General features: G+C 48.0%; 1 protein-coding gene across 2 annotated transcripts in view; it reads left to right on the top strand.

Moving 5' to 3' along the window:
• SLC22A23 (solute carrier family 22 member 23) overlaps nucleotides 1-18,459 on the top strand; it is a 188,595-nt gene that overhangs the window by 154,082 nt on the left and 16,054 nt on the right. For both annotated transcript variants that reach the window (XM_012440281.3, XM_064362940.1), the window contains exons 5-6: nucleotides 7,821-7,948; nucleotides 16,638-16,740. In XM_012440281.3, coding sequence (XP_012295704.3) covers nucleotides 7,821-7,948; nucleotides 16,638-16,740 — 231 coding nt within the window. The remainder of the gene's footprint in view (nucleotides 1-7,820; nucleotides 7,949-16,637; nucleotides 16,741-18,459) is intronic.

The following is an 18,459-nucleotide window of genomic DNA, read 5'->3' as shown; positions in this document are numbered from 1 at the left end:
TGGGTCATGGGGGTGGATCCCCCTCGTGGTGACTTGCTGCCCTCCCCACAGTAATGAGCGAGCTCTCTCTATTAGGCCATTCAAGGACTGGTTGTTTGAAAGAGCCTGGCAACTCCCCCTCTCTTGCTCCCATTCTCACCCCATGACATGCCAGCTCCCCTTGTCCTCCACCATGAGTAAAAGCTTCCTGAGGCCTCACCAAAAGCAGAGCAGATGTTGGTGCCATGCTTCCTTTACAGCCTGCAGAACTGTGAGCCAAATAAACCTCTTTTCTTTTTTTTTGAAATGGAGTCTCACTCTTGTCGCCCAAGCTGGAGCGCAGTGGCACGATCTCAGCTCACTGCAACCTCTGCCTCCTGGGTTCAAGTAATTCTCCTGCCTCAGCCTCCCTAGTAGCTGGGATTATAGTCATGCACCACCATGCCTGGCTAATTTTTTGTATTTTTAGTAGAGATAGGGTTTCTCCATCTTGGTCGGGCTAGTCCTCTTTTCTTTATAAATGGCACACCCTCCAGAGCCTCCAATGTTCCTTTATAGCAACTCAAACAGACTAAGATAGTGGGACTCCTCCAGCTTGCACCTCTCCTCCTGCACTGCCATCCTGGCCACAGCCACGCTGAGAGCCAACTTCAAGGCTTTCTCCCAGGGAAGCTGCTGTGGTTTCCATGCCTGCAGAAGTCATCCTCAAGGTCATTCTCTGGCCGTCTGCACGTGAGGATGCACCAGGCAGATGTGGCTCCAGCTACTCACCATGCTTCCTGATTTTTTGTTGAAAATGATCCATTTCCCTGAGGCTCAGCTCTGTTTCTCCCAAGTCCTGGGCCTTTTCCTGGCTTTTTAATTTGCATGGCATTATTACATTATGTACTTGTCAGCAGAGATTTCATTAAGTTCCCATAATACAACTACACTGCACATTGTGCAAACTAAAACAACCATCCCTGGGCTTGCTCAGAGGCTGACAGACCAATGAGTTCTTTATGATTTTGCAGCAAATTTAAATTCGTGGAGTGCATCATAAAACTGAAGTATTCCCTACCCGCTCTCTCTTTGGGATGGTGGCGTTCGGAACGCCAGAGGAGGAATGCTTTCTGGAGCAGTACTTCCCAACTTCAGTCACTGGAGTGCCATCCAGGCAATATGGATTTGCTGCTGTGCTGTGTCCACAGAGGTTAAGGGTATGCGCTCTCTCATCAGACTGCCTAGGTTCGGATCCCAGCTCTGCCACTGAATAGCTGTGGAATCCTAGGCAACGTACTTGAACTCTCTTTGCCTGAATTTTGCCAACTTTAAAACGGGAGTAATCATAGTGCCACTACGTAATGAACTGGAAAGCTTTAGACTCGGGGGAAGCTGGTGGAACCATGCCTGTTGGTCGTAAATCCCATCGTGGGGAAGGTTATTGGCAGGGCTGCCTGCCCGTGGAGACAGTAGTGTGGCTAAGGGGAGCCTGGCCCTCATCTCATGCCCAGATCTCCTGGGGAGCGCTGTCTTTACTTCGTTCCACGCCAGTCCCGTGGCTGCTGCTCATCAGAGCCCATAAGGCTCAGGATATTCCGCTACCTGAGCCCTGAGTCCCTCTCCTCTCCTCGCCTCTTCTCACCTTGTTCCCAGCATTCAAGTTTATCAGCTTGCTGCTCTCTGAACACAACAAGTGCACCGTCCCACACCCCATGCCTTACCTCTGGGTCCTGCCCCACACACCTCCAGCAGTATGAGGGGATGCAGGGCCTGCCCTGCTGCCGCTCACCTTCCAAGACAGCCCAAGCAGAGCCTGGACTTTGCAGAGCCTCCCCTCACCAGTCCCTGGACCACCTGCCTAGGAATGCCCCCACTGTAACCCACACCATGCAGGCTTCCATCCAACTCGCTCAATGGATTTGTCACTACACATCCATTTGAGATGACAATGTTTGGTACGTATTAGAAAAAGCAATCTGAAGACCCATTGAAAACTTGGGCTCCCAAAGAGGCCCATACCCACTTCTTAAATCCTAAGGTCACACGCTGCCTGTGTGAACAATACTATCCTTGAAATCTTTTCCATGAGCTTTGCAATTCTCAGAGTCTCTCTAGAAGGGCACTTGCTCATCGTCACTTCTCATAAAGACATTGATTCGCTGTTGTCAGTTTTTAGGTATCCAAACTGTGTTGTCTTTAGACCCAATTTGCAGATGACAGAGACGAGTGCGTGGTCACTGAGGAGCAGGCAGAATCCCAAAGGCCTGTCTGCCCTGGCACCGCTGGGCTGCACACACGCCCTCCTGCCCCAGGCTCTGATCTATGCCTGTGGCTTTGAAGTCTGGGACAAGGAGAGACTTTTCTCCTGAAGGGCAAGGGCTCTGTGGGCCCAGATAAGAAACGGAATCAGCAGAATTGAATCCTCCCTGGGACTCAATGCCTGGACTGATGGAATTCCAGTAACTTCAGTGTCTGCCTGGTATCCACAATGCAGGCTTGTATCTTTGTAATGGCATCTGTTAAATTGACACATCATAATTGTCCATATTTATGGGGTACATAGTTGTGCTACATTAAATGTATAGTGGTCACATCACAGCATGCAGCATATCCACCCTCTCCAACGTTCATCATGTCTTTGTGTTGGGAACATTAGATATTTGAAACTATATGATATATTATTATAGTTATCCTACAGAGGTATAGAACACTAAAACATATCCCTCCTATCTCTTGTAATTTTGTATCCTTTAACCAATCTCTCCGTATTCCTCCCTTCTCCCTACCCTTCCTAGCCTCTAATATCTTCTGTTCTACTTTTCACTTCTATGAGATTACCTTTGTTTAAGCTTCCACATGAGTGAGAACTTTCTGTACCTGGTTTATTTCACTTAACATAATGTCTTTCAGTTCCATCCATGATGCCACAAATGACAGGATTCCATTCTTCTTTACAGCTGAATAGTATTCCATTGTGTATATATACCACATTTCCTTTTTCCAGTCATCTGTGTTGAACACCTAGGTCGATTTCACATCTTAGCTGTTGCAGATCATGCTGTGATAAACTCAGGGTGCCCATGTGTCTTTGACTGATTTCCTTTCCTGTGGATGAATGCCAGTAGTGGGATTGCTGGGTCATGTGGTAGTTCTGTTGGTAGTTTTTTGAGGAACCTCTCTACTGTTCTCCATAGTGACTGTACTAGTTTACATTCCTACCAACATCATATAAGAGTTCCCTTTCTCCACATCCTTGCCAGCATTTTTTTTTTCATCTTTTTGATAATAGCCATCCTAACTGGGGTGAGTCAATACCTCATTGTGGTTTTGATTTGCATTCCCCTGATGATTAGTGATGTTGAGCATTTTTTATATACATTTGTGGGCCATTTGTGCCTTTTGAGAAATGTCTATTTAGATTCTTTGTCCATTTTTAAAATCAGATTTCTTTTTTTGCTTTTGAGGTGTTTGAATTCCTTGTATATTCTAGATATTAATCCGCTGTCAGATGAATAGTTTGCACCTATTTTCTCTCATTCCGTAGGTTGTCTTTTCAGTCTGTTGATTGTTTCTTTTGCTATGCAGAAGGTTTTAGTTTCTCCAGGATTAAGCTATATGTTACAACACAAACCAAGTCTCAAAAAATTTTTAAAAATCAAAATCATACCAAGTAGCCTATCTGACCATAATGGAATAAAACAAGAAATCAGAGAACAAGAAGAACATTCAAAACTGTACAAATGCATGGAAACTGAACGACATACTGATGAACAACCAATAAGTGAAGGAAGAATTTAAGAAGGAAACTAAAAAATTTATTGATACAAATGAAAATAAAAACACAGTATACTAAAACCTATGAGACACAGCAAAAGCAGCATTAACAGGCAGGTTTATAGCAACAAATGCCTACACCAAAAAACTAGAGAGATTTCATATAAACAACCCAGTGATGTATCTCAAGGTACTAGAAAAGCAAGAACAAGCTAATCTCAAAAGTAGTAGAAGGGAAGAGATGATAAAGATCAGAGCAGGCATTAACGAAATTGAGACTAGCAAGACCATAGAGAAGATCGATGAAACAAAAAGTTGCTTTTTTTGGAAAGATTTTTAAAATTCATAAACCATTAGGTAGACTAAGAAAAACAGAAGACCCAAATAAAATCAGAAACAACAGCAAAAAAAAAGACATCACGAAAGATACCACAGAAATACAAAGAGTCATCAGAGACTGCTATGAATACCTATACGCCAATAAATTCAGAAACCTAAAGGAAATGGATAAATTCCTGACACACACAGCCTATCATGATTGAACCAAGAAGAAACAGAAAGGCTGAACAGACCAATAACCAATAATGAGATAGAATTAGTAATAAAAAGTCTTCCAAAAAACAAAAATCCAGGACCAGAGGGCTTCACTGCTGAATTCCTTTAAAAATTTAATACCAACTCTTTTCAAACTATTCCAAAAGAAAAATGAAACAAAAGGAATTCTTCCTAACTCCTTTGACAAGGGCTTTATCTTGAAGGCAAAATGACACCACTCAAATGTCCATACTCAGATAGGCCTCAGTTTGGATTTTCCCTGAGCTGTCACTCACCTCCCATCTTGGCTTCAAAACTGTATAGTGAGCACATCTCTACGGTTCTCCCTGCCCTTTAGGTAACAATTCAGGATACATCAAGGAAGAGGACTTGAGATTGCTGGGGGCAATGAAAAAGTTACGTCCTCCTGTGGAGGCTCTTCCCCGCTTGTTCACTCCACCTGTGCCCTCAGCCCTGGGCAGTGGCCCTTGGGGTCTGGCCCTAGGGGTTGGAAGGCATGGCTACAGCTCCTCCTCTGCTGTATCATCTGGGCCTTGTTCTTCATTTATGGTCTTGATTTTCAAAATCCATTTCCTGCCATGGAGTTAGTTCCATAAGCATTTGATATAAATAAATTTTAATTATCTTGAAAGGACACAAATTTCCATGTTGTATGTCATATTTTAAAACTGTAGAGTCCATCTGCAAAATCACTTGTGCTGTCATCTTAACATATTTATATCTATTCATATATTGTTTCTTAGATAAACAAAAATTTTGGAAATCACAAAATATTTAGAATCAAATCACAAATGCATCTCAAGTGATAATACTTAGATGAAATTTCAAAGTCTTAAATATATATGAGAAAAATTAATAATAATGACCTCTATGTCTGTCCTGAGAAATCAGAAAAAGATACTAAACCCAAATGCATCAGAAAGATGGAAATACTATAGATCAGAACTTAAACTACAGGGGGTTAGCATTTGTGTTCGGTTATTTTATTATAAAGAAAAGATCTGATTTTTAAAATACAGCAAAATGTGAATACTATATAATATGAATGTCATGTATCTGAGTGTTTCTATTTGCTTGGATTATGTTATTCACAATTAATTTGTTATAGCTAGAGGCCAGTAAAACAAACATTAACTTTGATTATTTTTAAAAAAATCAATGCCTACATTAGCATTTGGGACTTCCATGTGAGATGACTGGAGAGCCCCTGTCCCTGCCACAAAGCCCTCCTGCATTCCACACACCTGCTCATCAGGACAGCTTTTAGCTCTTCAAGAAGTTTCTCGTGTCTCCCAGAGTGAGTGAGATCAGACCATCCCAAAGGTACCGCTAAATTCAGCGGGAACCAGCTGTTTATTTAAAGCACAGTTACAAACAAATAGAAATTTGGACTTTTTTCAAATAGGTAAGGACGCAGTAGTTATTAGATATCAATAGTGATGTGACTTGGAAAAAAAAATTTCTACTTCTCACAGTCTCTTCCTGCTGCTACAACAACATACCTTCGCCTGGAGGCTTTATAAACAACAGAAACGTACTGCTCACGGCTCTGGAGGCTGAGATGCCCGGGATTAAGGCACCAGCAGATTCTGTGTCTGGCAAGCGTGTGTTGTTCACAGAGGGAGGCTTCTATGTGTCTTCACATGCGGGAAGGGACAAGGCACCTCTCTTCAGCCTCCTGTTCTCATGACTTGATCATCCCTAAAGGCCCTTTCTCTTGCTACTATCACGCTAGGGTTTAGTTTCCGACATAATGAACTTGGCCCGGCGTGAGGGAAACACCGCTAATACTTTTTCCGGCTGCTAGAGTCATTTAAAAACTCTCCCGAGCTTGCAAAGCAGGTGTTAGGTAGTTATAGTAACTTCTTACCGGCATCAGTCCTGTCTTTCTTGATAGGATTTAACTAAAATAAAGTGGAGTGATACCTAGAACGCTGAGGGCTACAAGAGGCTAGGACTCTCATCCTGAGCTTTGATTTCTACTTTTTGTCTCTCCCAAACAGTCAGGAGTCAGCTTCCTGCTTTGCAATAAAGTATTATTAGCCCATAGCCACACCCACTCCCATACATCCACTCTCAGGCTTTGATGACTTGGACTTTTGCAGAGATAGAACTCCTGCTCTGTGCAGTCACGGTGTTCTCTTTGAGTGGCTTGGAAGTGTTGTCATAAGTGTAAATTTATAAAATTGATAATAAAACACTAGCTTTTTTTTGTATTGGGGCTCATCACAAGATTCCATCTTTAAAGAAAAAAATAGATTCTGTTGCTTTAGTAAAACTCAAAACCACTGTGTTGTGGCACTGTCTGAGGGACAAGTGATGTGCAGGTAGCAGCAAAATGTAAATAGCTCTGAAGGAAAACCCCGGAGAGTAAGCTTTTGTGTTCCAAAACTGAAAATAACTGCAGGTTGGTCACGTTTGGAAGTAACTTTTTAAATGTAAAATCGTTCTATTACTATTTATTGTGACAAAATACAAAAAAATCACCAGCCTTCCATGAATTGTTTCTACATGCTTTAGACATCCATGGTTACAGCCGGGCACGGTGGCTCACGCCTCTAATCCCAGCACTTTGGGAGGCCGAGGCGGGTGGATCACGAGGTGAGGAGATCAAGACTATCCTGGCCAACGTGGTGAAACCCCATCTCTACTAAAAACAGAAAAATTAGCTGGGTGTGGTAGTGTGGGCCTGTATTCCTAGCTACTTGGGAGGCTGAGGCACAAGAATCGCTTTAACCCAGAAGGCGGAGGTTGCAGTGTGCCAAGATCGCGCCACTGCACTCCAGCCTGGTGACAGAGTGAGACTTTGTCTCAAAAAAAAAAAAAAAATCCATGGTTACTTTGAAAGGTATATACTGATTTCTTGACATTGCTGGTAGAATGTTGTTCTTATTTGCTACTCTGTTATATTTTTAAATTATTTTTTATTTTTTAATTGACACATAGTAATTCTGCATATTTATAGGGTACACAGTGATGGTGCAATACATGTAATGTAAAATCATCAGGTCAGGGTAATTAGCATGCACATCATCTCAAATATCACTTTTTTGTGTTGGGAACGTTTAACTTCCTCCTCCTAGTGATGTAAAACTCTACATTATTAGTAGCTATGGTCATCCTACGGTGGCATGGAACACTTGAACTTGTTCCTCCTACCTAGCTATAGTTTTGTATCCTTCCACCAACCTCTCTCTATCCCCAGCTTTCCCCCACCCTTCCAGCCTCTAGTGTCCTCTGTTCTACTTTTTACTTCTATGAAATCACTTTTTTTTTAGCTTCCGTATGTAGGTGAGAACGTGTGGTTTTTAACTTTGGTTAAGCATTTTTAAGGTCTCGATTTTTACACTTTGGTTAAGAAAATTGGGACTGTTTCAGTGTCCACAGTTTTATCTCCCCTGACTGGGCTGATGCGTGTCTGGAGACTGACCACGACCTGCCTGGGAAGCTCCCGGGCCACACCTAAGCCACGCTTCCCAGTGCTGTGCAGAATTGGAAGACATTCACCCATTCCCTTTGTGTCTTTAAAGGATATTCCCTGAGTCCCTCCGGTGGCTAATGGCTACCCAGCAGTTTGAGTCTGCCAAGAGGCTGATCCTCCACTTCACACAGAAGAACTGCGTGAGCCCTGAGAGCGACATCAAGGGCGTGATGCCAGGTGAGCACACCACAGGCTGGCCAAGGCTCGGAGAGGCTCCGTGGGGCAGGTCCCTGACACCTGGGCTGGTTTTGTGGCACCAACAGCTGTGCAATTCTCCTGTGACCTTTTGGCCTGCACGAGGGCAATTAGCAGCCTCGACATTCTCTCCACGTTCTAGGTGATGGTTTCTTTCATGATCAAGTCCAGCACACTGTGGTTCTCCTCACCTCCTGCCTAAATCCAGAAGCGTGCCATGAGCCCAACATACACTGCTCAAGGGAAGATCTGGCTATCTGGTCCATAGCCCGCCTGCCTGCCAGGTTTAAACACTGCCAGAGCGCTGGCTCAGGGCATAGATGGTCCTCATGACCTCGCTTTTCCTAAGCATGATCTTCAGAGAGCCACCATTGTCTTTACCTGGCCATGACCTATTTGTTGGGCAGCTGAAGACAGGGAAGGTGAAGTGTTTTTGGATAATTGTTCAGAACCATAGAATTCGTGTGTGTCGGGAGCGTTAGCACAGCTAGGTGGGTTCTCAACCTGGACATCCACACGTATCACCAGGAGGTTGTTAAAATCCAGATTCCTGGGCCTCTCGTGGCACCCAGAGATTCTGACCTAGTAGATTTGAGATAAGCCCTGAGAACCTGGCATTTCGAATAAGCACTAGAAGAGATTTTGATGCAAGTGGTATACAGAGCTCCTTTTGAAAATCACCAGAGGGCTCATCCCAAGCTCTGACTCACTGCCCTAACCGAAGACCTGGGGTAGATTGTTGTTATAAAATTCCCTGGGAAAATAACCTCCAGGCCGTTGTCCAAGAGAGAATATGCTCATTTTCTCCCATGACCAGAAATGCTTGTGCTGATGATTCATTCATTAAACCAACAGGTGTTTACTAAATGCCTGCTGTGTTTCAGGCACTGTTCGAGAGCAGAGAAGACATGGGCAAAGCCTTGCTCTCACGGAGCTTGCAGGCAGGTGGGGCGCACAGACAGGGAAGTTAGGCGTGCATACGTCAGGAGGACTGAGGGATGGAAGGTGGCAGGGAGTGACTGCAGTCAGAGTGGCTGCGGAAGCCTCGCTCCCAGGGCACAGGTGAGCAGAGGCCTGAGTGAGGTGGGAGAATGTGCCCTGCAGGTATCCATTTACGATGGGAAGGGATGCACGGGAACCCTGAATCAGAGAAGGTCTTGGTACCTGGACGGGCCTCTCGTTAGACTCCCAGTTCAGAAGATCGGGGACACTATGTCACTAGAAGCTCCTCGGTGCTGCCATAGCTCAGCCAGGATGTCATCCTCTGCCCCAACTTGTGCAGTGACCTGAGAGTCAGGAGAGCCGGGCTGGACCACATGCTAGGCGGGGTGGCGCCTACCCAGGGACGCTTGAAGCTTTTGCTTGGCTGGACGGAAGAAGGCCGTGAGCCAGGTCTGGTTGACGTGAAGAGTGCTGAGTGCAGGTGTGTGCATCCATGGTCCCTTCTTATACAGGGACAGTGACGAGAAACAAGATGACACTCACATGGCACTTACATGTCAGTTACTTTTCTAAAGGATTTGCAAATGTTAACTCATATTTAATATTTAGTCCTAAGTGCTTTATGTGTATTATTTCTCCGTGACAGCCTATGAGAGAGGCACTATAATTAGCCCCATTTGCTGATGAGGAGACAGGAGCACAGAGAGGCTAAGTAGCTTCCAGAGATCACACAGCTACTAAGCAGTTGAGCTAGGACTTGACCCGCAGAGTCCAGCGGGGTGGCTTTGCCATGCTGCTCTAACATGAGGGAGCTCCGGGTAGGTGCAAACTTCCCTGCATGGAGCAGTGAGTACTCAGTCGAGGTTTCTCCGGCGGGGCGGGGCCGTCCTCGCTCGTTTTGGATGGTCCGCATGGCTTCCACAGACTTCCCCAGACCTCACTCGTTAGCAGGTTAATGCTCTTAGGCTTACAGTACAATTTGTTTGTGGTATTTCCCTAATTAAGTCATCACAGTCCGTTTCTTTCATGTTAAAATATTGTCTGGGAGTAGCTTGTTTTCTCAATCCTAATTACACTGATTCATTTCCCTCCTATATTTGGAAAGTGGTATTAAATCCTTTTTAAAAATTTATTTCTTTGCTTATGAGTTTTGCTGGTGCTTATTTCCATTTCAGTGTCCCAGGCAGGAGGCTGGGTGAGAGGGAGTTGGTGACGTGGGACTTAACGAAGAGGAGAGAGGCTTCACCTTCACCTCCATGGGGAGCGGTCCTCAGGCATTTGCTCCGCCCAGCAGCCCTTCACAATGGCCTCTGCTCTCTGCCACCCCAGTGGCAGGGCTGCTGAGTGCCGGGAGAAGGCAACGTGCCTTCAGAGGCGACATCTGCCACTTCCAGCTTCCTCCGCCCAGTCTGGGTTTTCTGCACGGAATCTTCCTCCCACGACCCTGTCTAATCCTGCAGCCAGCACCCGCTCCAAGCCTCATGTCTGTCACCCTCTTGCGCCCTGGCTGGCTGGCTGGGCTCCCGGCTTTGTTCCATCCTCCCTGCCACCAGGTCACACATGATCTGATCACATCACCACCGGCTTCAAGCCTCTCCAGTGCTTCCCAGTGCCTTTCAGGCAGACCTCAGGTCCCCCAGGTCACCGTAGAGGCCCTCTCTGATCTCTGCCTCCCTGCGCCCCACACCCTGGCCTTCATTTGGCTTCTAGCATCTTCTTCTGCACAGGGCCCTCCCCGTGCACACTCTCTGTCCTCTCAGCTCCCACCCTTGCCTTGGCCAGCTCCTCAGAGACCAAGTCAGCCCTCCAGTTATTCACGGTTATAGCTTCAGCCCTTCTCCCTGCTTCCCCTCATCCCAGCTATGACGAATAATTGCAAGGTTCCTTATTAGTGCCTGTCACCCCTGCCGAGCTGCGAGGCCAGACAAGGCAGGGCCCCTGTCTGTAGAGCCAGACACTTCTGCGCCCCCAGCAGCAGCCCAGCTGAAAGCCTGACGCATAGCAGGCGTGCCGTGAATATTTATGGACTAAACAAACCCAGGGCTCCTGTAGGAAGGAAGGGTTAGGATTGCAGGTTGCATCGCCTCTGGGTAGATGAACGTCTCCGCCTGGCTGGAGGTATGTGTGGGGGTCCAGCAGGGCTGCTCCTTGCCCTGTCGGTACACCCTAACCTTGGATTTGTGCCAGGGGGAAACCTGACGTTCCCAGATTTCTTACTTTCTTTTCTTTTGTAAAGCTATCCTTGGTTTATCGTCTAGCAAATTGGATGTTCTCAGTGGCCTGGCTGCTGAGTTAGTTCAGATATGAGGGTGTGTTCCTGGGTATCATTCTCTGTGTCAGTCCCAAGTGCTGACAGCGCTCCCATCTCATAATCCTGAGGCTTCGAACATTTATAGCAGGAGCAAAAGGCCCACTGATTTCCAATGTGACCACGTGGCCAGCAGCCTAATGCAAAAACGAGACCCAGAATGAGTGCGACACACAAGGCTGTGCCTTCAGTCCTGCAGGCTGAGCATCCCTCATCCAGAACACTTGGGACCAGAATTGTTTTGGGGATTAGATGTTTTGGGATTTGGGGATATTTGTATTAGACTTACTAGTTGAGCTTTCCAAATCCAAAAATCCTAAATCTAAATGCTCCAAAGAGCATTTCCTTTGAGAATCATGTGCGTGCTCAAACAGTGCTCAATTTTGGAACATTTCAGGTTTCAGATTTTCTGATGTAGAATGCTCAGCTGGTAGTAAGATTAGCAAAAAGTCACTGGACAGTGACTCTGCCAGGTGCGTGGGTTGGCGGGGAATGCTTCACACACATCTCATCTGCATCTGAGCTTCAGGAGGGAAAGGAGCCGTTCTCCCTACCTGACAGGAGCAGAACAGGCACAAAGACGCTGAGTGCTGGAGAACAGGAACTCCATGATCCCTCTAGCGTCAGGCCAGCCCCAGGGGAGGGAGAACAAATGCATTCCTGTCTTCTCTCCTTGTGGGGAGGAACGTGCAGGGTGCAGGCATCCTCCATCCTCAGCGTCAGTCCTCTCCCGGCAGCCTCACACCTTACACCAGAGAAGCCAATCTGCCTAGCATGGCCAGGATGCATGGGTGAGTCTGTGATCTGAGCATCCTCATCTTCGCCCAGTGTGGGGCTCCCCGCTGCCCTTAGCAATTACAGAGCTTGGGTTTTGTCCTGACCTGCCTCACTCTGTCTTAACAATGTGTTCAGATCCTGGGATGACAAGAGGGTGGATGTGTCAGGCCACCTCCACGTTCCACGCTAGGTACCTTGCGCATGTCACACCACCAGTAAGTGATAAAAGTGACATCTGCCCTCAGGCAGGCTGCATGGGGTCCTGGCTCCCCACCGCTCCGCAGGTGACCACTGTGGCTCGCTCATTAGACTCGGGTGAGGTGGAGCCCGTGCCTGGGCAGACAAGGACAGAGATGAGAGAGGTCACGGTGCCAGGTCAGTTGTTGAAAGCTTGGCTAGACGTTGAAGATTGTGCTGTCTAAGGTGACTCCATGATAAGATTCCTATGGATGCTTATCTACGCTTGTTTCAAAGCACATTTATTCCAGTGGCCGAGTGCACTCATTCTAAATCCATCCCGGAAGGGAGAGGAGCTGGTGGAAGAGGCGACAGGTGATTTTTCTACTTCCCAACACGGGCGTGAGGCTCAGGGCCGCCTCCTTGGAGCGTTTAGTGTACAGTTTTGTTTGTTTGTTTGTTTTTTCTGAGCTGTAGTCTCCCTCTGTTGCCAGGGTGGAATGCAGTGGTGCGATCTCTGCTTACTGCAGCCTCTGCCTGCCAGGTTCAAGCAATTCTTTTGCCTCAGCCTCCCGAGTAGCTGGGACTAAAGCCACGCGCCACCACACCCAGCTAATTTTGTATTTTTAGTAGAGACGGGGGGTTTCACCATGTTGACCAGGATGGTCTCAATCTCTTGTCCTCGTGATCTGCCCACCCCGGCCTCCCAAAGTGCTGGGATTACAGGGGTGCACCACCCAGTGTGCATTTTTAATGACCCTTGTGGCAGAAGTGGCAGCTTCCCTTCCTCCCCTTCCTCTTCTTTTTTTCTCCTCCTCCTGCTCCTTGTCCCCCTCCTTTTTTATTTTCTTGCTTTCTAGCTCTATAACTGATATTTTTCCAATTTCACTCCTAATGCACTAGCATCATCCACTAAGATGACAGTAAAGCCAGTTTATCTCACACCCCCACACAAGCGAATTCCAGTTCTCCTCTGTGTGTGTTTTCCCTGCTCCTCCCGAACCTCGTCTTAGGTGAGCAGCCACTGCCTCCTCCTCCTCTGCTGTCCTCGGGAAGCCTGTTAACTTTCACACCGGATGGCCAGATGTGAGAGGTCGCTCCCTCCTTCCAGCAGGTCAGCAGGGTCAGCAGGGCGTCCTTTCCCGTGCTCTGTTGGTGAAGAGAAGCTGGGAGATGTTGGCTTCGCTGAGCGCGGGCGGGAGGACACTTGCTCCCTGAGTGCTCCCAGAGGCCATGCCGAGTTCTCCCATCTGGCCCTCAAGTGCTTTATCCTCCTTCACAGATGAGCGGATGGGCTCAGAGCAAGGACAGTGCAGGTCTTCCAAGGAGCCAGCCAGAAGTGCAGAAGCTGGGCTTCTGCCCAGGCTCATCAGGCCCCTCACAGCACCCAGACCTCAGCCCCGACCTCGTGAAAATGCAGAAGCACAGGGGCTGCAGGATGGAGTTGGACGTTCCTGGCTCATCAATTCAGTAGCCTTGACATGGTTTTTGGTTGGAAATTTTCTGATGGCTCTAGTCAAGCAGGCTGATGTGACGTCCTCCTCCTTCGTCTCAAGGGGACCATGGGAGCCAGGTGCTCACAGCGGCATGTCCTGGAGGCCAGTGTCACACAACCTGGCTCGGCTCCCTGTTGCCCGTTCATTTCCTTGCAAGAGGAGTTTAGAGAAGTCTCTAGATGTCCATCTGATACCTGGACAGACAAAAAGGCCTCTTGGATTCAGCTACCACTGAGGGTGTTAGAGCCATCTAAACATTCTATAACATAGAGCTCGTGGATTTGGGCCCAGAAGAATAGACTTAATGCTGTGGAAGTTGCGTGTTGTTGTTGTGAGTAACAAGGCTGGTGATGTGAGTAACGGACACCCTGACAACATATCAATAGCCCTGGAAAGGTTAATCTAATTCCACTTAGAAGAATGCAGTTACCTCTGCAGACTACAGTCAATTTTTTATACTGGGTTCTAGGTTTAATTTTATTTAAAAAGCTCAGGTCATAATGCAATTGTATTTGCTTCTTTCTTGTTGTTGTAGAGATGGAGTCTTGCTCTGTCACCCAGGCTAGAGTGCAGTGGCATGATCTTGGCTCACTGCAACCTTCACCTCCCAGGTTCAAGTGATTCTCCTACCTCGGCTTACTGAGTAGCTGGGATTATAGGTGCACACCATCATACCCGGGTAATTTTTGTATTTTTAGTAGAGACAAGGTTTCACCATGTTGGTCAGGCTGGTCTCAAACTCCTGACTTCGTGATCCGCCTGCCTCGGCCTCCCAAAGTGCTGGGTTTACGGGTGTGACCACCATGCCCGGCCTGTATTTGCTTCTTTAACATCATACTTCATAAACAATAACATATTAGGAGTTCATTTTGGGGTATTTTTTTAAAACTGTAAACTTACATGAATATGCTAATAGACATTTAAATTTTCTTCTCTTAAGTCTTCCATGGTGAGAAAATGTAGCTATTACAGTTGGTTTTGATGAGTTTTGTAATAGCAGAGATACTCAGATCATTGGATCCAAGGTTTTCTGTTAACCATGATATTTTCAAGCTCTTTACGTAGAGAAACTGTTCCTGTAGTCAAAGTAGTCCATTTTTGCTGAGGAAAAATAATGGTCAGGAGACCTTGGGAGCTGAGAGGATCCATGGGCCGGCAGCTGAAATGCCAGCCCTGCTGTCTTGAACACAGACTTCAATCTTGTATGGGAAGGAAGAAAGTCCCGGCAATTCAGGAGGCATGATATCCCTTAGACAAGAAAAAGGTTTCTCCTTCTTTCTGTGCCCTGGCTGGTGGCACTGAGTTCAAAAACAATGTGTTTGAATAAAAAGTTCCTAAATCCCTACAGTTAAGCAACACATGTTTTCTTCAAACTGTAATGAAGGAGCTTTGTGACCCTCCAGCCACTGGATGGCAGGAAGGACGTGGAAGAGGAGGACGGAACTTGGGTCATCCAGGGTTCAGAGTGGCCCTTAGAAGCACAAGACCGGGGTCCTGGAGACGCAGCCCCCGAGGGAGCAGGAGGGTCCCTCCAGAGGCAACAACACTCCTCCCAGCACTGAAGCCTTCCTCGGTAGACAGAGGCCTCCCCTCCCCACCACTTTTTTTTATTTTATAAATGTATTATTCAGGGATAATTTTAGATGGACAGGAAAGCTGCTGAGATACTACAGAATCTCCATATACCCCTCACTTGCTTCCCCAACTACAAATATCTGATATTGTCATGATACTATTGTCAGAACTAAGAAAGTGACATTGGAACACTACTATTCGCCAAACTCCAGCCTTTATTTGGTGCCTCCCATTTTTCCATGAGGACTCCTCCCACCCCGGGATGCCACCCAGGACTGCATCTCGTCCTCCTCCCTCCTTAGTCTCCTGGTCTGACAGCTGCTTGGTCTTATTTCTCATGACCTTGACAGTCTTGAAGAGTCCTAGTTCCCCTCTGATTCAAGAAGTCTTCTTTTTTTTTTTTTTTAAGCTCCCCAGAAAGGGATTATTCCACGAAGACATAGCAGGCTAGGAGGGCAGAGAGGTGACAGAAGGCTGAGTGGCATTCCTGCTCCCTGATGCACAGGCAGACAGCTCCTGGAGGCCAAGGCACCCCCATTCTGAATCTTCCCTGTAAATTGCCAAATCGACCCCAGCACCTCCACAGACCCGGTGAATGTAACACAGTGCTGGCGGACTCCCTTCAGAGGGGCTTTCAGAGCTGCAGGAGCCGTACAAGAAACTCAAATCTCATGACTTTATAGTTACTCACATCCCTTGGAACCAAAATCGTCCAGCTCCCGAGGATTTCTGTTAACTAAAACGTGCACGCGTATACATATGCGTATGAATGTGTGCATGTACGCATGTATACACATACACGCAGGCGGATTCACTTATGTTTTGTCTTTCAAAGATTCATATGCCTAAGGGCAGTTTCTGCAGAAGTAGCTACAGCTGTGGTAAGTTCCACCCCACAAGGCTTAGGAGCGTATCTGGGTGTGGCCTTCCCAGTCTCGGAGCAGGGAGTGACACCGGTGGATGCAGACTGTGCGGAAAAGAACTGCTTGTTTAGGTTTGCCCAGGGCCTAAAGAGTGCCTCAGTCACCTAGAATATCATCCCTGAGCTCTGTACTCAGACAAAAGTGAACCGAGTCTACGCTGTGTGTTTATTTGTGTGTACTCTGCCTGGTTCCAAAAAAAGGCTTTGCAGTGGAAACGAGCTGACAGTGCACCTGGCGCCCTCTCAGGCACCCTAGGGAAACCTGAACTGCAAAGCTGGAGGCGGGGTCTAGGTTTCCAGCCTTCCTATCCCGGAAACCTAGACCCTATCTGCTGGCTTAGAAGGAAAGAAAAGAAAAAGGCTTTCTTTCCCTTCTGTGGTGCCTGAACTGGGGAGCCGGGGCTGTGACTGCAGCTGCTGCCCCAGTCCTCTGTGGGTGCCTGCCCAGGGTTCACAGCATCTGTTTCTTTGCAGAGCTGGAGAAGGAGCTTTCCCGGAGGCCCAAGAAGGTCTGCATCGTGAAGGTGGTGGGGACACGGAACCTGTGGAAGAACATCGTGGTCCTGTGTGTGAACTCGTGAGTCACAGAGGACAAGTGCCAGCTGGGTGGGAGGGGGCCAGGGAGAAGGCGGGCATCGGTGAAGGCCAGGACCCTGCTCCCCACCCCGCTGAACCTGGAATCCTAAGGGTGTGTGTGAAGAGTGACATGGGCGGGCTAGAAGGTATCGACCTCCCCCTCCCGGAAGCCTCGAGCAGCCGGCACCCTCGGCCCAGGCGTGTAAATCCTGTGAGCAGGGCCTCTCCACCACGTGCCCATGAGGCCCAGGGAACCAGGATGCACATGAATGCACCTCCTCAGGGGCACAGCGGGGGATGCTGCAAGGCTGGAGCTTCTTGGCCCTGTCTCAGGACAGGGGATTCGAGACCCGTGAGGCCTTGGCTGCAAGGTGTCCATGCCCCCTGCCTGTAGCTGGCCCTGCCCTTCCTGGACCTGCAGCCAGCCTGGCCAGAGGCGCCGGGGCAGCCACGGGTGGAGGCAGGTGGGTGGGGACGTGGAACTTGTGGAAGAATATCATGGTCCTGTGTGTGAACTCATGAGTCACAGAGGACAAGTGTCACCCCGCCTGCTGGGTCCTGCAGGGCATGGGGCATCACTCACGCAGATTCTTGGCAGCTCAGTCCCTGGGATTGGTGTGTACCTAGAAGGTCACTCCTGTCCTGACTGACAGCTCAGTGGCCTTGACTGGGCAATGTGGTCCCTTGTTCAGGGTCAGAGGTCACCAAGGTTGGGCAGAGGAGGGATTTGACTCATTTGGGTTAGAGGTCTTCTGGAGTATTACACTCATTTGTGAAAGGTCTCAGGGCTGCCAGCAGGTAAAGACAGAGGCCCAGGGTGAGGACTCAGGGACAAGTAGCCCCACAGCTTTTTCTGTCAAAGCAGCTCATTTCTTCAGTTCTCCATATTGGGGTTCTGGGTTGAAATTGATTTGGGGGGGGTACAAGAGGCTATACCGCCAAAGCAACAGTAGAGCCTTGTCCTGGAGCTCAGGAGGCCGAGGTGAGGGACCTGCCACAGCCACAGTGACACCAGGCCAAGCCCTGGGCCCCAGCCTCAGCCCCTCCACCCAGCACTAGCACTGGGCATGGCCACCCCACTGCTGTGTGGCTCAGGTAGATGCTGGGTGAGCTGGTGGCATTATTAGGAGTTGAATGGCTTCTCCAAATTTTACGTTGGAAAAAACATGAAATTTGACATAGACAAGATGGCAAGTTTCCATTTTAACAATGCATTTTGTGGGGACGGGAACCAAGCTCTCCGGCTCTGTTATCTCAGATGACCTGTTGTGGTCGGGGAGGCTGCATTTCTACCAGAACAAGAAGGTAGAAGATTGCCCTGTGATCTCAGCAGGCCAGAGGAGGAACTCTGGAGGCTCACTGGACCAAATCAGTTGCTGGATTATAAAGCTGCTGCTTATAAAGCTGCTGCCCAGGGGCTGGGTCCTCTGCATATCTCCCGAGTGGAAAGGCATCCACGTGGCACGGGGTGGCTTCCCCCATGACGGAGTTTGTTACAGTTGACCTTGATGCATCCTCAAGGTTGGATGAAAAGTACTTAGATTTCCCTGAAGCACGAAAGGGTGGTTGGGAGAGAGAAGAGAGGAGTTTTTGGCTCTTAGATGGATGCCGAGAGCAGACATAACAAGGGACCCTCTCAGCGTCACGGGTGCATCACGCACAGGCACATCCCAGAGGTTCCTGAGAGCCCTGAGGCACCCCATGGATGGCCATCAGCAGC

Source organism: Aotus nancymaae, unplaced genomic scaffold, assembly GCF_030222135.1.
Source record: "Aotus nancymaae isolate 86718 unplaced genomic scaffold, 86718_ANA_hifiasm-v0.15.2.pri h1tg000051l, whole genome shotgun sequence".
NCBI lineage: Eukaryota > Metazoa > Chordata > Mammalia > Primates > Aotidae > Aotus > Aotus nancymaae.
The sequence above is the reverse complement of the archived record's forward strand: the minus strand, read 5'-3'. Positions and strand labels throughout refer to the sequence as shown.